Source organism: Brassica napus, chromosome A7, assembly GCF_020379485.1.
Source record: "Brassica napus cultivar Da-Ae chromosome A7, Da-Ae, whole genome shotgun sequence".
Lineage (NCBI taxonomy): Eukaryota > Viridiplantae > Streptophyta > Magnoliopsida > Brassicales > Brassicaceae > Brassica > Brassica napus.
The window spans coordinates 13,398,042-13,414,843 of record NC_063440.1 but is presented as its reverse complement, the minus strand read 5'-3'; the positions used below and the strand labels follow the sequence as shown (position 1 = coordinate 13,414,843).

The 16,802-nt window shown below is 35.4% G+C and overlaps 5 protein-coding genes across 6 annotated transcripts; 2 read left to right on the top strand and 3 right to left on the bottom strand.

The window, feature by feature from the left end:
• Window positions 1–583: 583 nt before the first annotated feature.
• On the top strand, window positions 584–2,733 carry LOC106389650 (ferredoxin--NADP reductase, leaf isozyme 2, chloroplastic-like). Its single transcript, XM_013829968.3, has 9 exons — window positions 584–881; window positions 1,015–1,264; window positions 1,345–1,478; window positions 1,555–1,633; window positions 1,710–1,801; window positions 1,890–1,967; window positions 2,047–2,109; window positions 2,191–2,425; window positions 2,507–2,733. The coding sequence occupies exons 1-9, from the start codon at window positions 777–779 to the stop codon at window positions 2,572–2,574; spliced, it is 1,104 nt and encodes a 367-aa protein (XP_013685422.1). The 5' UTR covers window positions 584–776; the 3' UTR covers window positions 2,575–2,733.
• A 150-nt stretch (window positions 2,734–2,883) lies between these two features.
• Window positions 2,884–4,368, bottom strand: LOC106389651 (probable 3-beta-hydroxysteroid-Delta(8),Delta(7)-isomerase). Its single transcript, XM_013829969.3, has 4 exons — window positions 4,079–4,368; window positions 3,812–3,952; window positions 3,425–3,533; window positions 2,884–3,328 (listed from the first exon to the last, which is right to left on the bottom strand). The coding sequence occupies exons 1-4, from the start codon at window positions 4,221–4,223 to the stop codon at window positions 3,061–3,063; spliced, it is 663 nt and encodes a 220-aa protein (XP_013685423.1). The 5' UTR covers window positions 4,224–4,368; the 3' UTR covers window positions 2,884–3,060.
• A 559-nt stretch (window positions 4,369–4,927) lies between these two features.
• On the bottom strand, window positions 4,928–9,491 carry LOC106389652 (kinesin-like protein KIN-6). The gene is made up of 18 exons (XM_013829970.3): window positions 8,939–9,491; window positions 8,671–8,873; window positions 8,464–8,590; window positions 8,278–8,372; window positions 8,053–8,188; window positions 7,715–7,780; window positions 7,569–7,631; window positions 7,418–7,468; window positions 7,240–7,322; window positions 7,051–7,153; window positions 6,921–6,966; window positions 6,673–6,815; window positions 6,367–6,543; window positions 5,889–6,286; window positions 5,690–5,780; window positions 5,473–5,603; window positions 5,309–5,390; window positions 4,928–5,206 (listed from the first exon to the last, which is right to left on the bottom strand). The coding sequence occupies exons 1-18, from the start codon at window positions 9,419–9,421 to the stop codon at window positions 5,111–5,113; spliced, it is 2,574 nt and encodes an 857-aa protein (XP_013685424.1). The 5' UTR covers window positions 9,422–9,491; the 3' UTR covers window positions 4,928–5,110.
• A 110-nt stretch (window positions 9,492–9,601) lies between these two features.
• Window positions 9,602–11,272, top strand: LOC106386032 (DNA-directed RNA polymerase I subunit RPA12-like). Of its 2 annotated transcripts, none has more exons than XM_013825923.3 (6): window positions 9,602–9,736; window positions 10,131–10,258; window positions 10,355–10,395; window positions 10,741–10,809; window positions 10,899–10,955; window positions 11,024–11,272. In XM_013825923.3, the coding sequence occupies exons 2-6, from the start codon at window positions 10,141–10,143 to the stop codon at window positions 11,096–11,098; spliced, it is 360 nt and encodes a 119-aa protein (XP_013681377.1). In that variant the 5' UTR covers window positions 9,602–9,736; window positions 10,131–10,140; the 3' UTR covers window positions 11,099–11,272. The 2 variants fall into 2 exon arrangements, with proteins under 2 accessions (XP_013681377.1, XP_013681376.1); XM_013825922.3 differs by having other exon boundaries at window positions 9,617–9,731.
• A 1,706-nt stretch (window positions 11,273–12,978) lies between these two features.
• LOC106356446 lies at window positions 12,979–14,212 on the bottom strand. The gene has a single exon (XM_013796203.3). It carries the CDS (start codon window positions 13,778–13,780, stop codon window positions 13,199–13,201), a length of 582 nt encoding a protein of 193 aa, XP_013651657.1. The 5' UTR covers window positions 13,781–14,212; the 3' UTR covers window positions 12,979–13,198.
• Between the last annotated feature and the right edge of the window lie 2,590 nt (window positions 14,213–16,802).

Below are 16,802 nucleotides of genomic sequence, written 5' to 3'. Positions count from 1 at the left end.
CTGTGTTTTAGATTTTTATTGAATCTCTCGTTGATTTTGCCGCCCAACCCCTTGTTGGTTATGGTCCATCGTAGCAACAGATAAACAAATCTTGTTAATTTCAACTACTTATTCAGTAATATTATCATGGCACACTCTTACACGATCATCCGCGTGGCGTACTTGTGTTTTGTACGTTCCCGGAACTACATTGCGTTAATCCGGTTCGGTTTTGTGGTTTGTTTACTTTTACAGCATACGTTATTTAAACCGATTGATTAACCAACTAAATTGGTAAGAAAATATATCCTCTATACATTTACATTATGTTCAAAAAAAAATCTATAGACGGCAATTAGAGACTTTATCGGGAACCATTTGATTATTCGGCCGTCTAATTAGACCGAATTTATATAAAATTGTTCATAAAAAATGGTCTAGTTTAGATCTGATTTGCCAACTAGGCGTCTGCCACCTAAACCGATTTTTTTAAAACAAAAATACTTATTAACGAGGACTGACATGTTTGTAAACTATGTTGATGTGTTATATGGTACACAGAAGATATTTAAAGAAAAAAAACAAAAGAGATATATAATAGCTATAGCTTCTAGTTCAAAAGAACCGTAACCACAACTTAGATCAAAGGAAAGATACACTCTTCATCAAACCTCATCCACCCAAAACACATACAACAAATGTCTCGCAATCCATCTCTTATCTCTCTCTCCTTATGATTCCTTTTCTTATACTCCCTTGAAATCTTCTCCTACATTTTCATTTTCATCTCCTCTCCAATGGCGTCTACTCTGAATGCTGCTGTCTCCCTCACCTCTTCAAAATCTTCTTCCCTTCCAGCTACAAGCTGTGCCATTGCTCCTGACAGGATCAGGTTTGCCAAGGTATTATTGTCTTAACATGATTATGATTGACTACCATGCAGCAAAAGTATGTGTAGCTTAGATTCTAGAGATACTTTGTATAAAGTTTGAGTTTCATCTTGGTTTTGATGTTGTTGTTGTTGTGTTACTGAAGGGTGCTTTTAACTACAAAAGCAACAATGTGGTGACAAGCAGAAGAATGGTTTCAGTAAGAGCCGAAGTCACAACAACAGATACTCCTCCAGTGAAGAAAGTAGAGAAAGAGTCAAAGAAGAACGAGGAAGGTGTGATTACAAACAAGTACAGACCAAAGGAGCCTTACACTGGCAAAGTCCTTCTCAACACCAAAATCACAGCAGATGATGCTCCTGGAGAGACCTGGCACATGGTGTTCAGCCATCAAGGTTTTTTGCATTTGCTTTCTCTTAGCTTTTAATAGTTCTAATGTATGTATGATTCTAATTATCTTGATTGTAATTGACAGGAGAAATCCCCTACAGAGAAGGACAATCTGTTGGTGTGATTGCAGATGGTATTGACAAGAACGGGAAGCCTAACAAGGTCAGGCTTTACTCCATTGCAAGCAGCGCTCTTGGAGATCTCGGCAACTCTGAAACTGTAATAGACTATATCTCTTGTCAACTTGTTCTACAAGTTTTGTGTGGTTTAGCTGAATGAACATGTTTTGTTGCAGGTTTCTTTGTGTGTGAAGAGGCTTGTTTATACTAATGATGCAGGAGAGGTTGTTAAAGGAGTCTGCTCAAACTTCTTGTGTAAGTATCAAGTGGAATTAATGTACTTGTAGTTTAAGTTCTTTCACTTATGTATGTACATTTTTTTTTGTTTCAGGTGACTTGAAGCCAGGAAGTGATGTCAAGCTCACTGGTCCTGTAGGAAAAGAAATGCTTATGCCTAAGGATCCAAACGCTACTGTTATTATGGTCTGGTCTCTACCATCAACCTCAAGTATCTTTGACATGCTTATGATCAACCTAATAGAACTTTTTTTTTTCTTGATGATGACTGCAGCTTGCCACAGGGACAGGAATAGCTCCTTTCAGGTCTTTCTTGTGGAAGATGTTCTTTGAGAAACATGATGACTACAAGGTAACTGAATACTCTGGTCTTTGAGTTTAACCAAATATGTCAGAAACCTAACATCTTTTGAAAATGTTGATTGATGCAGTTTAATGGCTTAGCTTGGCTGTTCTTGGGTGTACCAACCACTAGTTCATTGCTCTACACAGATGTACTACATACACACTAGTTCCTATGGGACTGTAAAGAAACCAAATCTCATGTTTGTTGTTGTGTGATTGAATATCTGCAGGAGTTTGATAAGATGAAAGCAAAGGCACCAGAGAACTTCAGGGTTGATTACGCGATAAGCAGAGAACAAGCAAACGATAAAGGAGAGAAAATGTATATCCAAACCAGAATGGCGCAGTACGCACCTGAGCTATGGGAGTTGCTGAAGAAAGACAACACGTTTGTGTACATGTGTGGGCTTAAGGGCATGGAGAAAGGAATTGACGACATCATGGTCTCATTAGCTGCTAATGACGGTAATAATAAATAATAATACTCTTAAAAGATTGAAACCAATCAAGTGTAGCTAACAACAACTTTTTTGTGATTGGTTTTAGGTATCGACTGGTTTGATTATAAGAAGCAGTTGAAGAAGGCAGAGCAATGGAATGTTGAAGTCTACTGATTTTAACATTCCATAGTGTCATCTTTCAGATCCAAATTTCTGTAATCTGAACATAAAGTTTATGTTTTGGATAATACATTATACTGAAAAGGGGTTCTTAAATCTTTTAACATTTCATTCATTACCATTACTTTGCTATAATATAAATTGGTACATTGATAGAGAGTTGTCCTCAATTAACAGCAAATTGTATATTATGGTAGATAACCAAATCCAATAACTATTATGGTTTCTTAGGAAGACACTTGAATACTACTCAGAGTAGGCTCATGTTTCCAACCCCTTGTTCATTGTTATAACATCAATCAATAAACATGAAACCAAATTCAATTGCCAAAGGTGAACAACAGTCTAATGATGTTCTCAAGTAATGAGGAAACAACTCATTGCAGAAAACAAACTCTGCCAAAAGAAAAACCTTTGCAGAAAACATCCAAAGCCACAAAAGAGACCATAGACTAGAATCTTGTAAAGAGTTTGCATTTTCTAACGGATTTTCTTCTTCATCTTTGTCTCCACACCATTGGCACTTTCACAGATCTTGTTCCAGCAACGGTAAGAAATGAGCAAAGGAATCAAAACCCACCATCCATTAGCCCCAATGTAGTAAGAGTAATAGTAGAACGAGTTTGTAGCAAAGTTATCTCCTTCCAAGAAAGCAGTAATGAAATAGACAAGACATCCGTAGAGCTGGCCTAGCGAGATCGCAAGCTGAAGCACGTAGCTGTACGACTTCCCCTTAGAAATAGCATACCTTTTTCATTTATCCAACACAAAAAAAGTCAACTAGATTAGTTAAGTTTGAAGAAAATGTTGACAAAACATGAGAAGAAGGTTGCCACTAACTTACACAGCAAGAAGACAAGCAGGGCCTTCAATAACAGCAGTGATGCCTTCAACAGCTATAACTGCAGAATCTCTGCCTGCGTATCTCGAATCACCTTTGCTGTATTCTTTCCCTATAAGAACAAACACATATAGATATACGTCAATATGCAAGCCATATATTTTTTTAAAGGTCGCAGTTTATTGTTTGTTTTACAGTTACACAACTTATCACAGAGCGACTAGTCATAAATTGTTATTACAAATAGCTAAATTAGTTATTTAAAATTCAAAAAAATTATGACTTGCAACGGACAAAGGAACAACATTTAACATTTGATCCCATGTCGCAGCAACCGAACAGGGCTAGTATAGCTTTGTCTAATTGGACAAGAAGAAGAAGTTGACTTACAAACTTCAGCGAGATAACAAGAAGTGTTGTCCTTGTAAAACTCAGGGGAGAAGACGAAATAGCCCTCAAGAACCATGTGAGTGAGACCCGTGAAAGCCCACCAGCACATTAGCAATCTATCAAGATGCGTTTTCTTCCTCCCTGTCACCACAACAATAGAACAATTATCTAACTAGTGAATTCGATTAAGGCTTAAACTATATATGTTCACTAGATTACTCCCACTAATCAGAGAACAATGCAGAGAAAGGGGGAATTGGAAATTACCGAGTAGAAACCAGACGAAGGTGACGACAAAGAGGGAAGCACCGAGGTAGACTGCGAGGATGCTTGACATGGACATGGAGATGGGAACGTATCCAGGCAGTTTCAGATCCCTCGGAACGTAAGGATGCGCCGCCGCTTCCTCCATTTCTCTTTCTTTCACTTTGGGATAGAAGGTAGAACGAAACAGGTCTTGTGTCTCTCTCTCTGGTCAAACTACTTTAATATATATAAGTGAACTCTAGATCTGATAGAGAGAGTCAGTCCCTCTTTCAGAGTCGTCTCCCACTACGTAACTCGTTTTTGTTTTGTTCCGCCAACTTGTACTTATTTCCTTTTCTCAACAAACAAGTTACTTTATTTTATTTTATTATTTTACCTATTTGTCAGAGATATGATGAGATCTATAGGCACGTCGAAACGAAGATAATGTGTTAGGATTAAGGACGATGGGTAGGTGGGCACGGATGAAACCCACATATATGCAAAATGAAACCGATGCGATAGAAACCAGCTTTTTTTTCCTAATTTTAAAAATGTTATCTCAATTATATATATAGTTGCAGATTTTGAAACAGAACGCTCAATCTACCACCTTTTTTTTTTGCTTGCTTCTGTGTGTTTTCTGCGACCAACGATCTGTTCACTGTCGTCCTCTTTATCTTTATATGAAGCCCATGGCATTACATGTGCTATTTGCTGACACGGTTTAGCGGTCCGGTTTACGATCCCTCATCATATACCTTACTGAGTTCATGTAACATGTTTCCCTTTACTTTGGGAAAAGTAGTTTCAATCCTATTAATTGAAAACTATAATATATGCTAGAGTAATAGTGGTTTAAGAAATAAATTTTAAAAAGCTAGACGTTTTTTTTGGTGTTAAACTATTCCATCTTGCGTCTAAAAAAGCTTAGACCATTTATAATACATGTTGTAGTTTTGCTACCTATTTCAGAAAGTTTTTTTCTTTATACTACCTTACCTTCATACAATAAAAGGTACGACAATATTACTTTGATACGAGTTTTTCTTGTCAGAGATGGAGATTGCTTGTAAGGAGACGGAGGAGGGTGACACTCCCTTGGCTTCTCGGTTGTGTTACTATTGTCTTCTTTCCGCCTCTGGTCCCCTGACAAAAGTAAATTTTCAGAAACGTTAATCACGATCAAAACTTTCGACTAACATTGTCAAAGTTGGATTCTTTGTTTGCTGGTTTGGTTAGTATGTATACCTTTGGCTCGGCCACATCATCCTCGATCTCTAACGTGTTTATTTCTCTCGTTAACAACACTGATGAAGCTGGTTGAAGCCTCCTGTTACAATGACAAAAAATGTTTTTTCTACTTGAGTAAGCATGAAAAGAAGAGACATATAAAGATTGGCAAAAGAATAAACCTTCTGGGTTTCTTCTGTTCGTTCCTCTGTTTTTTAGTTGATGCAGGTTCTGCTTCTCGGGCAGGGATTTCAATTTCACGACCCTGAGTTGATTCTGATTTCTCTTGATCACGAGTCTCGGCTAATTTAACCTACACATAGAAGGAAAACAAAATATAGCTTGTGTCACAAGGAAGAGAATTCATAAAAGATTTGTGGAGAAGGAGAATGGCTGAACCTGTGGTTTCTCAATCTGCTTATCTTTGATCTCCAAGTCATTCATTTCCTCAGCTAGCAATCTGGATGAGGCTGGCAACAGTCTTCTGTGTCTGCAACAATAGACCAAAGAGAATTGAGACTGAGAGAGGGAGGGAGAGAGTGTGTGTGTGTGCGCCCTACAGCTGAACACAATGTGCTGATCAGGAATCACTATTTACCTTTCTTGTTTCTCTGAATCTGGAAATCTTCGGGATACTGCAGACTTTGTTTGAATGTTGGACAGCCGGTTGTTGATGAGACGAACTTCAACTTGTTCTGGTGAAGGTGTTGGATCAATTTGATCGTCACATTCTTGCCCGTTTGCTAAGTCTGGTACCAAATTTTTGTTTCGTACAGGAGACTCATTGCATCCTTCTGCAGTGACTTCACTTGTTGAATCGACAAGGTTGCAAGGATCATCTTGCTTGGCACATTTTTCCTCGTCCCAGGAGATTTCTTCGTTTCCTAAGCCAGGTACTACACTTTTGTTTGGTAGTGAAGACTCATTGCGTTCTTCTGCGGTTGCTTCACTTCTTGACTCGATAAGGTCGCAAGGATCATCATCACCGACATTCGTCTGAAAATGTTATGATTAGCATTGATGATCTTTGGTAGGGGAATAAGAAAGTGAAAAATCAAAATCGTATCCAAACTTACATTCTCATTAGCCAAACTTGTGTCAACCTCGACCTGATGGACAAGTGCTTCTACCTCAGGTAGACATGGTTCTGCCAGGTTTGACTTAAGATTGATCAACTCAGCCTCTAATTCCCGTGATTTGAGTTGTTCGTTTTTAAGCCTTTCCTTGAGACTGCAAATGTCACCTTCTGCAACCTACGGTAATAAAATAGATTCATAGATATCAAACATCCTTCAACTGTGATATGATATGTCACAATATCAAGGAAAGAAAGCTCCAGCACAGACTGTTGACAGTAAATAAAGGCAAAGGCAGGACACTACTTTTAATTTCTCGTTGTACTGCTTCAGGACATTCCACACGACTTTAGCAAAATTCCGCATGATGATGTGCTCTCTCTCGTTGTTATCCTCCAGTTTTGGAGATGATTTGTACGTTTGATGAGCTTTCTTTCCCTCCAAATTCACTGGTGAACAATATCATTTTAGACATCCAGGACGCAAAAGGAAATAAGCAAGAAACTGAATACGTGCCGTGCAGTCAATATTTGGAAGAGTTCTCAAAATCCTACCTTCCTGAGTAATTTGGTTTTTCTCTCCAGAAACAGTCTCTGCAATCTACAATGGCAAATGCAACATTTTCAGTATAATGATTTATGCACAAAAAGTTTTCAGTTCTGCTGTAGAGGAAGCCAAAATTACTTGGGAAGTCTTGGGAGCACTGAGTTTCATTTTCTTGTTTTTCTCAACTCTTGGAAATGTCTTGAGCTGCCTCTTGTTGCAAACCTCCTCAATGTTATCAAATCTGAATAAAAACACCAAACGGAAGAACATCAGCACTTGCAAGAGATATGTGGACTTCATCTTCGAGTTCGTAATAACGAACATTACTTGATTTTCATGTACGGCGATGCTTGTTTTAAGAGATAGGAGGTGTCAAGATAATCTTCTTCTCCTGCTTTGACTGTTATAATCTGTAAATTAGATAACAGAGGAGACGATAAATTACAATATATAAAATTAGGTCTTGTACAAGAACTCAAGAAAAAATCCCACAGAATAGTCATACCAAAGCCATCCTCTTTTTTCCTTCTAGATAATCTCGCAAGTACCTTGTTAACTACATTAAACCAAAATAACATTAGAATACAGAATGAACAAGACTAAATAGCCCATAAATCATATAAATTTTCATCAGATAGTATTAAGGTAGATGCTACCAGAGAATTTTGATGATGTTTCTGAAATCCTTTCTTTCGGTTTTTCTGGTACTCCAAAAGTGACTACCAACACATAGAGCTGATCCTGGTTAGTTCTTAGTTGAATGTAGGCGTAAAAAGAAGATAGTCAAAATCAATACGCTTACCCGCAAACATTGACCGAAAACCATGGATGTGTTGTTGATGAAATTACTCTCAACCAACCTTTCTCCCTACAAAACAAATAAAACAGTCATACAAGGAACACGTTTAATTTTACAGATGAAGACAACTCTAACTCACGGTTAACCAGTTCCTAATGTGATGCTAAGAACAAGTACTGTTCATCTTACAATCCAGCTACGAATCTTTCCTCCTAACTATTACACTGCATCTGTATTTATAAGGCAAATATTCAGGCATGCCATATACTTGTGGCTTTCCATAATAAACTGCTAAGAAAGTCCATACTCCATATACAAAGTGTACAGTAAAAGAGTATAACCTGATTGCCAGTTCTTTTCTCCCTTTCTGCTCCAGCCAAGTCAACTATAGTCAGCATGGCATCAGTAGACTGCACTTTTGTCTCGTTAGAAACGCCATCGGATGCTGCTCTTATGTTAATGATGCACTGTGAGCGACTGAAAACATTCCCAAAATTAGTTAAGAACATGAAGACATTTAGTTAAACATTGTTGAGAAGTGGTCCAAAACTTTAGCTGCCAAGTACCTTGACTGGCTATTTGAATTTGTTGTAGCTGTAGCACGTTTCAGCATCGCTTGTCCAATTAAGGACTCTGCTTCCTCCAAATTCCGGATCGGCACCTACTTACCAGTTAACACACATGATTGTCAAAAGCCTGAGAGTTTACAACCCTCATATATCCATTATGAAAACTAAAAACCAAGCAGAGACCTCTTTCAAACCCCTGATGGTTGATTGCTGCACAGACAACTCAGAGCTTCCATCTCCAAGTAAATCATAAGCTTTCTCCCCTTTCCCTCGCTCGGAGCATATCTCAAATATCGACAAGTAAAATGCCCTGAAGATAAAAGCAAAGAGATGTAATGGAACAAGCTACAAAGTGTGCCTACCCCCAAACAAAGTTTTGGTCTTTTGTACCTCAAAGACACAGGAGAAGAAGTCTCATCTCTCTTCTTGAAAATCTGACGGAGCGTAAGAGGAACAACACCAGGATCCTTGGGAGTTCCAAAGACAGTGTGAGTCTTCCCAGAGCCGCTAGGACCCAACGCAGCCAACATTCCACTCTTCCCATTCAAGAAATCCTCCAACAAAGGCTGAACCATCTTACCATACACATCGCTCTACAAACACAAACACTCGTCAACAACGCTTCAATTCAAAAAAAGGAAGCTAGATTAGGTCGAACCTGCGAACAGTCGGCAGGGAAAACGTGAGAAAACCCTTCAAAGACCTCAGTCTTGCTTCGTTTCAGCTCTTGCAACACCTGAGGCGGAGTCAGCGTGACAGAGTAAGAATCGTTGAGAGCGATACAAGCCTCCTCGCTCTTCTTACTCCTACTCTCTTTCGCAACGTTTTGCTTCTTCGAAGGGTTTTGCGGCCAGACGTTTCTAGGTCTGCTCTTCGCCACGGCGGTTACCTTGCTGAACACCCTCAAGGGCTTGATTCTCAGGAAGATCTTCAAGCTCTCCGAAGCCGAGGGTTTTGGGGGTTCGGGAAGAGGGATCTGGATGGAGAGAATCTCGTCGATCGGGAACGAAGGGACGTCGTGAGCGTTCGAGGAGGGAGGTGGTTTAGCTGCGGTGGTGTACGGAGTGGCTCTGGCTTTTCTCGGAGGGTTACGGCGGACTGTTACGGTGGAGGGACACGGCATTGGACTGAACTCCTCCATCGTCTCTCTCTCTCTCTCTACTACTGTGGCGGAAAAAAAAGGAGCCTTGCCTTTTTTTCAATTTCAATTTTCTAATTTGATCCCTCTCTCACTCTCATTTCAAATATTGAGATTTGTCATAAAGGCCCATGTTCGTTTAATAATGGGCCTTTGCAATAAAAAGCCCATTACGTAATTTTACTACCTTTTGTTTCAATTTCTTCTTTTATATCCGCCTCGCCGCCGACGAGAACCGTGAGCACATCTCTCGCTCAAAACCGTTCGAAACGCTAACCTCCTTCATCTCTCTGCTCATAAACTTGGTGTTTCAGTAAGGTTTCGTTACATGTCCTAGTTTCTTATTTTTTTTTTCTGTAATTAACTATGATACTTGTTTGATTTTATGTATAACCTTTTATAAATTGTTTTTTTTTTTGTTAATAACCTTTTATAAATTGTTCTGTACCATTTTATTTTATATGATTTTTTTTTACGGTTTTATAGTGTTTCTCTAGACTCTTGGAAACCATTAATGTTTATTTCAGATTTTTTTTATCTAATTTACCGTTACAAAGTACATTATGGTTAGTCTCTAGTTCGTGCTTAGAATAGTTTCATCATCGTTCTCCTGTAGAGTCCGTTGTTCCCATTAAATTTGGTTTCTGTAAGCAAATTGAAACAGAGATGAGTTATGTTGCTTGTTTTGTGTGTGTTTTTTTTTCTGGGAAAGGTTCTTTGTAATGGAGAAGTCTAGGGAAAGCGGGTTCTTGTTCTGTAATTTGTGTGGAACGATGCTGATGTTGAAGTCGAACAAGTATGCTGAATGTCCGCTATGCAAAACAACGCGAAACGCAAAAGGTATACAAAAAAGAAAATCGTTTTTTGGTGTTCTAATTAATTAATTTCTTGGTATTGGTTAATCTTATTGTGATCTAAAACGTCTTTGCTTTTCAGAAATCGTTGACAAGCAAATAGCTTACACTGTTTCTGATGAGGTATGTTTCTTTCCTTTATTCAGCAATGTGGATTCTTGTCTGGTTATATTGTCTGCGTCATGCTTGTATTCTTTATGTGTGTTGTAAATCCATCGAAATTGGTTTTTGTTCCACGGAGTAGTAAAGATATTTAGCTTGACTTACTAGACAGTGAACACATGCATCCCCGCCTTGTCTATGTGATTAATTTCAAACCTGAAAAGAAACACTACTCTATTGTTATTACTTGTAAGAACAATGCATCATGAGTTGTTTAAACCCGTTTCGTTCTCTTTTGCGGTAATACAGAGATATTCCTTATGCCAAATGAGTATGAAGCTCATCATGATCTTTGGCGTTTTGTAGGATATCAGGAGAGAACTAGGAATCTCTCTGTTTGGTGAAAAAACGCAGGAAGACACTGAGCTACCAAAGGTTTTATTATATGACAAAACACACAATCACAAACATATTTCGTTTTTTTTTGTATCTGACTTTTGATTTTTGATGTATTCTCTATGCAGATCAAAAAGGCGTGCGAGAAATGTCAGCACCCTGAGCTTGTGTACACAACCAGACAGGTAAGTCCAAGCTTTTCAAGTTCTTAATGTCAGAGAATGTATTCATCTCGAGGTTTCTTATATTGCAGACAAGATCAGCAGACGAAGGACAAACAACATATTATACTTGCCCCAATTGTGGACATAGATTCACTGAAGGCTGAGATTATTACATTGTCTAGTATGAGATTTCGATTCACGGAGAATACCAGTTTTGTTTCTTATATTTATGTTACGAACTCAATGTTTTTTGTCATCATCACGACATTATGTATTGATTCTTACACTAATGTTACGACCTCAATAGTCAATGTCATAATCAAAACCGACTTAATTTATGTCATCTGAAACTTTTTTATTATTAGACTACGTTCTTGCATGTTGAAGCGATTTTGGTTTATCTATAGCATATTTTGTGATTAACCGTGGATCGACTATATACCAAATTTATATTTTAAACCGAAAAAAATTTAATCATATAAATTAGGGGTGTTCAATCCGGATATCGGTTCGGTTTCGGTTCGGTTTTTTTCGGTTTTCGGTATTTCGGTTAGTAAAATATAACTATCATTCTAAATCCATATTTACTTTGGTTCGGTTCGGTTTATATACCGTCGGTTTATTCGGTTTTATACCAAAAAACATAATTATTTTGTTTGAGATCATATTATATGAATTTTAGAGTCATATTGTCAACACACTCATTTATTAAAAATATATTACATGTTCAAATAAATGAACAAAAAAGTAAAAATGCTTCTACCATCAAATAAAATAATCAAATCTATAACTAAAATCAAAGCTTGAAATTTTGAAAATAAAAATATGAAACAAAACAGAAACATGAAAGAAAGTTTTTCCACTTTTCCATATTTAGTGTTCATTTAAATCATGTTTTTTCAATTGAAAAATTTCTATTAATTATTGTCCATCAAATTTATAATCTTCATATTAATTTAGTGAAGACTAAAATAAATCAAAAAGATCAAAAAAGACTTAGAAAATAAGATGTCTGAATTGCGATGTATTGTTATTTAGTTATAGTTCAAGCATGTTTTACAAATTAAGGTTTTTTATTACTATAAAATCATGGTAATAATTATTAACACAAATTTAACTTATGTAACAAATAGATTTTCATGTATTGTTATAAAATAGATACATATTTACATGTTTCTACTTTTAATCGGTTTTATTCGGTTTATTCGGTTTAATCGGTTATATACCAAACCATATCCAAATCCTACGGTTTTTATAAAATTATATCCATTCGGTTTATATAGTATATACCAAAACCAAACCATATTGTCTATTTCGGTTTGGTTCGGTTCGGTACGGTTCGGTTTTACCATATTGAATTAATCTTAAACAACGTGCTATAATAAAACAAACAGTTCTGGCAAGTTGCAACGAGGAGTGGGAGAAACACTAAACCCAAACCGATCCAAACCAAAGTATATGTTTCAACCATTCTGTTAAAAGTTTAATAAACCTAAGATGGGTAGATAGTTTGGTGTAGTTTGGTTGAATATAATTATATATATTATATTTTTAATAAATAAAAAAACACAACTAACAAATAAAATAAAATAAAAATATGAATTTTGTATTCTATCATTAAAACCCTAAAACTGCATATGATATTTATATCAGGTTCTAAGATAATATTATAAAATTATTAGTTATATCTTTTACATTTTTGTTGTAATCTTTGGTTTACATTTAAATAAGAAGAAATTAATAGTTTGGTATCAAATGATCATTTATTTTATGTTTTATAAATTATATTTCGTAACCAAACTAGAATATAACTAAAAGTCAACTGGAATTGAAGAACACAAAAAAACCGAACCAAACCGAATAAAACACAAATAAACCAAACCACAATCAAATCGAACCAACCGAATAAAACACAAATAAAACCAAACCACAATCAAATCAAACTAGACTGAGGTTAAGGTTTTAAAAACCCAAATAAACCAAAAGAAATCCAAACCGAACCTAACTTTAAAATGAAATGCACACCCCTAATTGCAGCAACATGTAAAATAACAAGGTCTTAATATATTGGTAATAATCTTATAGAAGGAAACAAACATAGAAGAAAATATATTCCGACAACGGGACAAGGCTTATACTTTGTGCCAACAGAGCCTTTTAAGAAAAAGTTATGGCTTAGCAAATCACACAAAAGGAGAGAGTTCTATCTTTTTAAAAACAAGACAGACCCAAGCCCATGGCTTTAACTTATTTGTTCATCGACCTTAACGTAGTTGTAAAACACGACGTAAGTTATTGGTGGCTACGTCAGTTTTGCCGGCAGCTTCCGCGTTGCAACTAAGCTTCGGTTTCATAGAAAACCTAGGCATGGGCAAACTACACGGCGGAGGAGATAATAACATGATTGCTGGACCAGGATAACCATCAAATCCTTCCGGGAAATCACGCTTGTGGCTAGACCGGACCGGAACCGAACCGGTTCGAGTCAGTGTCGGCACAGTTTCAACGTACTCTGCTTTCTTCTGTTGTGTTTGAGACGTTGGTCTTGTTTGAGAGTAAGGGAGACTAGATTTGTTCACACGTGGTCGAGAGCTGTTGACGCGTTGCAGAGGGAGAGTAGAGCTGTTGACACGTGGAAGAGGGAGAAGAGGAGGCTGGGAGTAGCTAGGCGGGGGTGGAAGATGCGCCGGAGAAGATCCCCAAGAAGACGTTGGGTTGATCGGAAGAGTCAAACTTCCTCCAGATCTTGAAAGCGAACCACGAGAACTCCTTCTTTTAGGGTTCTTGTATGGTCTCAGACCCGAAACTTGTTTGCCCGGGGAACGTTGCAAAGATATTGTTTCCATCGATAAAATATGAAAATTTACTTTGATATCTCAAGAAAAGGTGGTATATATTTTTGTTGTTGTTAAAGAAGCAGGTTTAAAAAGAAAATTTTGAACTTAAAAACAAGGGAAAGCAGAGAAAAATAATTCTGTATATTTTCGTGGCGATGATCTACCAAATAATACGATCGAAAGCCCTATAAGTTTATAAAAGTTTCGATGTTTATAATAACAAAAAGGAGAAAACGAAGAGATTCTAATCAAAACGTGTTAACTTTTAAACTTCCATTCAAGATCCGAAGGATCGTTTGATAAAATATACTCTCTAAAGAACCCTAACCTCAAGACAGATGTTGATAAGCAGCACTGGGACGGCTGTTTCCTTATATAAACGAACAAACCAAATAAAAGTCTAATTTTATTATGGAGTTTAATTTTTGTTAAGTATTTATTTATTTGAGACTTAAAAATGTCGTAGTAGATTAATATGATAGCTTCAAGTTTACAATGCACTTGCGCAACACAGCACAAGTCCCGGCAAATACTGTGGGGCGGTCACCGCCTTTTCAATATCAACCGTCGGATCATGAAATAAGTATTACAATAGCCGTTGAGAGAATCTGACCCGTCTAACACGGGATCTGCCTTAGGTAGATCTTGACCATACACGTCGGTATCATCGGTGGCTTTCTTCGTTGATGACCTCATGTGGAGGGAAAGTACGGGCCCCAGTCAATTCTGTCACCGTGATCTTGATCACGTGGCATCACACCAGCCAATCATCCTTGTCGTGAGGTTTTTCCATAATAGGATTGGTCGGTCTTCAACTCTTCACGCATTGTTTGCATGTGCCTGCCATCAAAATACTACCAATGAAGAAGATTTCGAATAGTTAATTTATATGGCGGACACTATTAATATACAAATCATCAAGGATACCACTACGATATTGTTTATCGCGTAAAGATCAGTTTTGTAATGATCAACTATGATAATTTTAATTGAAATGAAAATGAGAGGGTATATTTATAACTAATGTTACCATTTGAACAATTAAGAACTAGCTAGAAATCTAATAAACTATTTAATAAAACTACGTCCTGCAAATCAAAAACTAGTCATTTTCTTAATGATACCTTCTTAGAGATTGAGCCAATCGGCACTGCCAAATCTTTAATGGGTGAGGCTGTTTTTTAATATAAATAGACAATTCACAGCTGACGACTATAACTACAAATTAACTAAACTAGAGATTCTAACCGCGCTACGCGCGGTTTATATGTTTTAAATTTTATATGTGAATTTTACATTTTATATTACATGTAATTTTATAACTTAGTATAATTTATGTGAATTTCTTTGTTATTTTTGGAAGCGAATTCAATAATTTTAATTGAAAAAATATAAATTTTATCATAAATAAATAAACAGGAAGAAAATAATTCCCTTATAATGTACTTAAATATCATTATAGATGATGTTATTAATGTGAGTGTTCCAAAAGAGAGAAGAAGATTATGTTTTTTAATGTAAAATCATTTTTTGAATGTTGGAATATATCTGAATCCATTTTTAATATGTTTTATGGTGTAATATTAAATTTAGTAAATTAAATTTAATAATTTGTAACAAATTAGAAGTATATGAATTAATATACGGAGGCAGTTGACAAAAAAAAGAATAAGGGATAGGTTAACCAAACTAATCCAAAGACTGTTTCTTTTTTTGTTTAAACTAAAAAGTGGTTTGTAGATTTATTTCGACTTGAGCTTGGCTTATATCATATAAATTAAAATTTTATATAGTGATTATTGGTTCATTTTTAATTAAAACAAAGTAAAAATAAGTTAACGATAGGAGTGAAATTACAAATATTAAATTATCATTATGAGAATATAAATATTAAATTATGAGAATATAAATTTAAAATCAAATAACAAAAAATAGTATATAAATAAAAATATTAAAATATGTTAGCATAATATTTGATTCATTTTTGTTATATTTCTTTTGTTTTTTTTATGATTTAAAAATGTTAACTTATTATAGCTTAATTTTTTAATACCGATATCATTGTCTTTTCATATAAAATTTAGACATATTTGTAAGGAAAAAATATTGATTGTTTGATTAATTTTTGTTTCTTCCTTTAAAAGTACGTCAATGGGGAATGGATATTTTCTGTTTATAAAAATGAAAATGTTTTATATAGTCTTCTTCCTCTATTGCTATGTGATCATTTTAAGTGTTATGCATGTAGTATTTCAAAAACAAAATTGTATTTATATATTTATGTTTGATCTGTGGTTAATTTTTTGATTTTTGATGTTTTGTTTACATAATTTTTATTTTTTATAGATTCTAGTTTTTTTATGAGTGAATGCAGAAATGATGTATAGAAGTTGTGCGCTACTGATTTTTTTGTGTTTTGGTTGTAGTTAATTTAAGGGAGTGCATATTTTTGGTAGATATTAAGTGTAAAATTAATTTTCTTCAACTTTCTTTTTAAGGAATTGATACCACTATTAAATACAGTTTTCATATGTTTCTTAATTTTATTTTTTTTCTATTTTACCACTATTTTCATTTTTTATATTGAGTAAAAAATTTATTTAATTATTTTTATTATATATATATATTCAAAGTATGTTAATTTGTGGGCAACTAATTTGCTGTTTTTGTTTGCCATAAGTTATCTGAATCTAAACTTTCTTTTTTTTTTCTTTTTAAAACACTTTATTTTAAAACACAAACTTTCTTTCTTGTTTTAGTTTAAATGTTGGTCTAGTGAACTCTTAAGATGGATTGGTGGAATCTTCTTGATGAATAATCCGAAGTAAACAATTGGATTATTTTTGACAAAAATAATTGAAAGGTTGTATGGGTAATAAATGAGGTCTCAAAGTTTTAAAATTTTTAGTTACTTTATAGAGATATAAATTTAAGACTTATTCTTGGGTTCACTCCCTAGGGTTTAGAGGTTCACCCACCAATAGGATTGTGTTATTTCATATTCGAAATTTTTTAAAAGAGGAAACAAAAT

Bases quoted from the DNA above. Each gene is read 5' to 3' on its own strand.
- LOC106389652 (XM_013829970.3), bottom strand. From the start codon at position 9,421: ATGGAGGAGTTCAGTCCAATGCCGTGTCCCTCCACCGTAACAGTCCGC. The intron at 8,874-8,938 runs GTTCGACCTAAT...TTGTGTTTGTAG, and splicing joins TCCCTGCCGACTGTTCGCAG to AGCGATGTGTATGGTAAGAT. The intron at 6,816-6,920 runs GTAGGATTTTGA...ATTGTTCACCAG, and splicing joins AAACCAAATTACTCAGGAAG to TGAATTTGGAGGGAAAGAAA.
- LOC106389650 (XM_013829968.3), top strand. From the start codon at position 777: ATGGCGTCTACTCTGAATGCTGCTGTCTCCCTCACCTCTTCAAAATCT. The intron at 1,265-1,344 runs GTTTTTTGCATT...TGTAATTGACAG, and splicing joins CATGGTGTTCAGCCATCAAG to GAGAAATCCCCTACAGAGAA. The intron at 1,802-1,889 runs GTCTGGTCTCTA...TGATGACTGCAG, and splicing joins CAAACGCTACTGTTATTATG to CTTGCCACAGGGACAGGAAT.
- LOC106386032 (XM_013825923.3), top strand. From the start codon at position 10,141: ATGGAGAAGTCTAGGGAAAGCGGGTTCTTGTTCTGTAATTTGTGTGGA. The intron at 10,259-10,354 runs GTATACAAAAAA...TTTGCTTTTCAG, and splicing joins AACAACGCGAAACGCAAAAG to AAATCGTTGACAAGCAAATA. The intron at 10,396-10,740 runs GTATGTTTCTTT...GGCGTTTTGTAG, and splicing joins CTTACACTGTTTCTGATGAG to GATATCAGGAGAGAACTAGG.
- LOC106356446 (XM_013796203.3), bottom strand. From the start codon at position 13,780: ATGGAAACAATATCTTTGCAACGTTCCCCGGGCAAACAAGTTTCGGGT.
- LOC106389651 (XM_013829969.3), bottom strand. From the start codon at position 4,223: ATGGAGGAAGCGGCGGCGCATCCTTACGTTCCGAGGGATCTGAAACTG. The intron at 3,953-4,078 runs GTAATTTCCAAT...TTGTGGTGACAG, and splicing joins CTTCGTCTGGTTTCTACTCG to GGAGGAAGAAAACGCATCTT. The intron at 3,329-3,424 runs GTAAGTTAGTGG...TAAATGAAAAAG, and splicing joins CCTGCTTGTCTTCTTGCTGT to GTATGCTATTTCTAAGGGGA.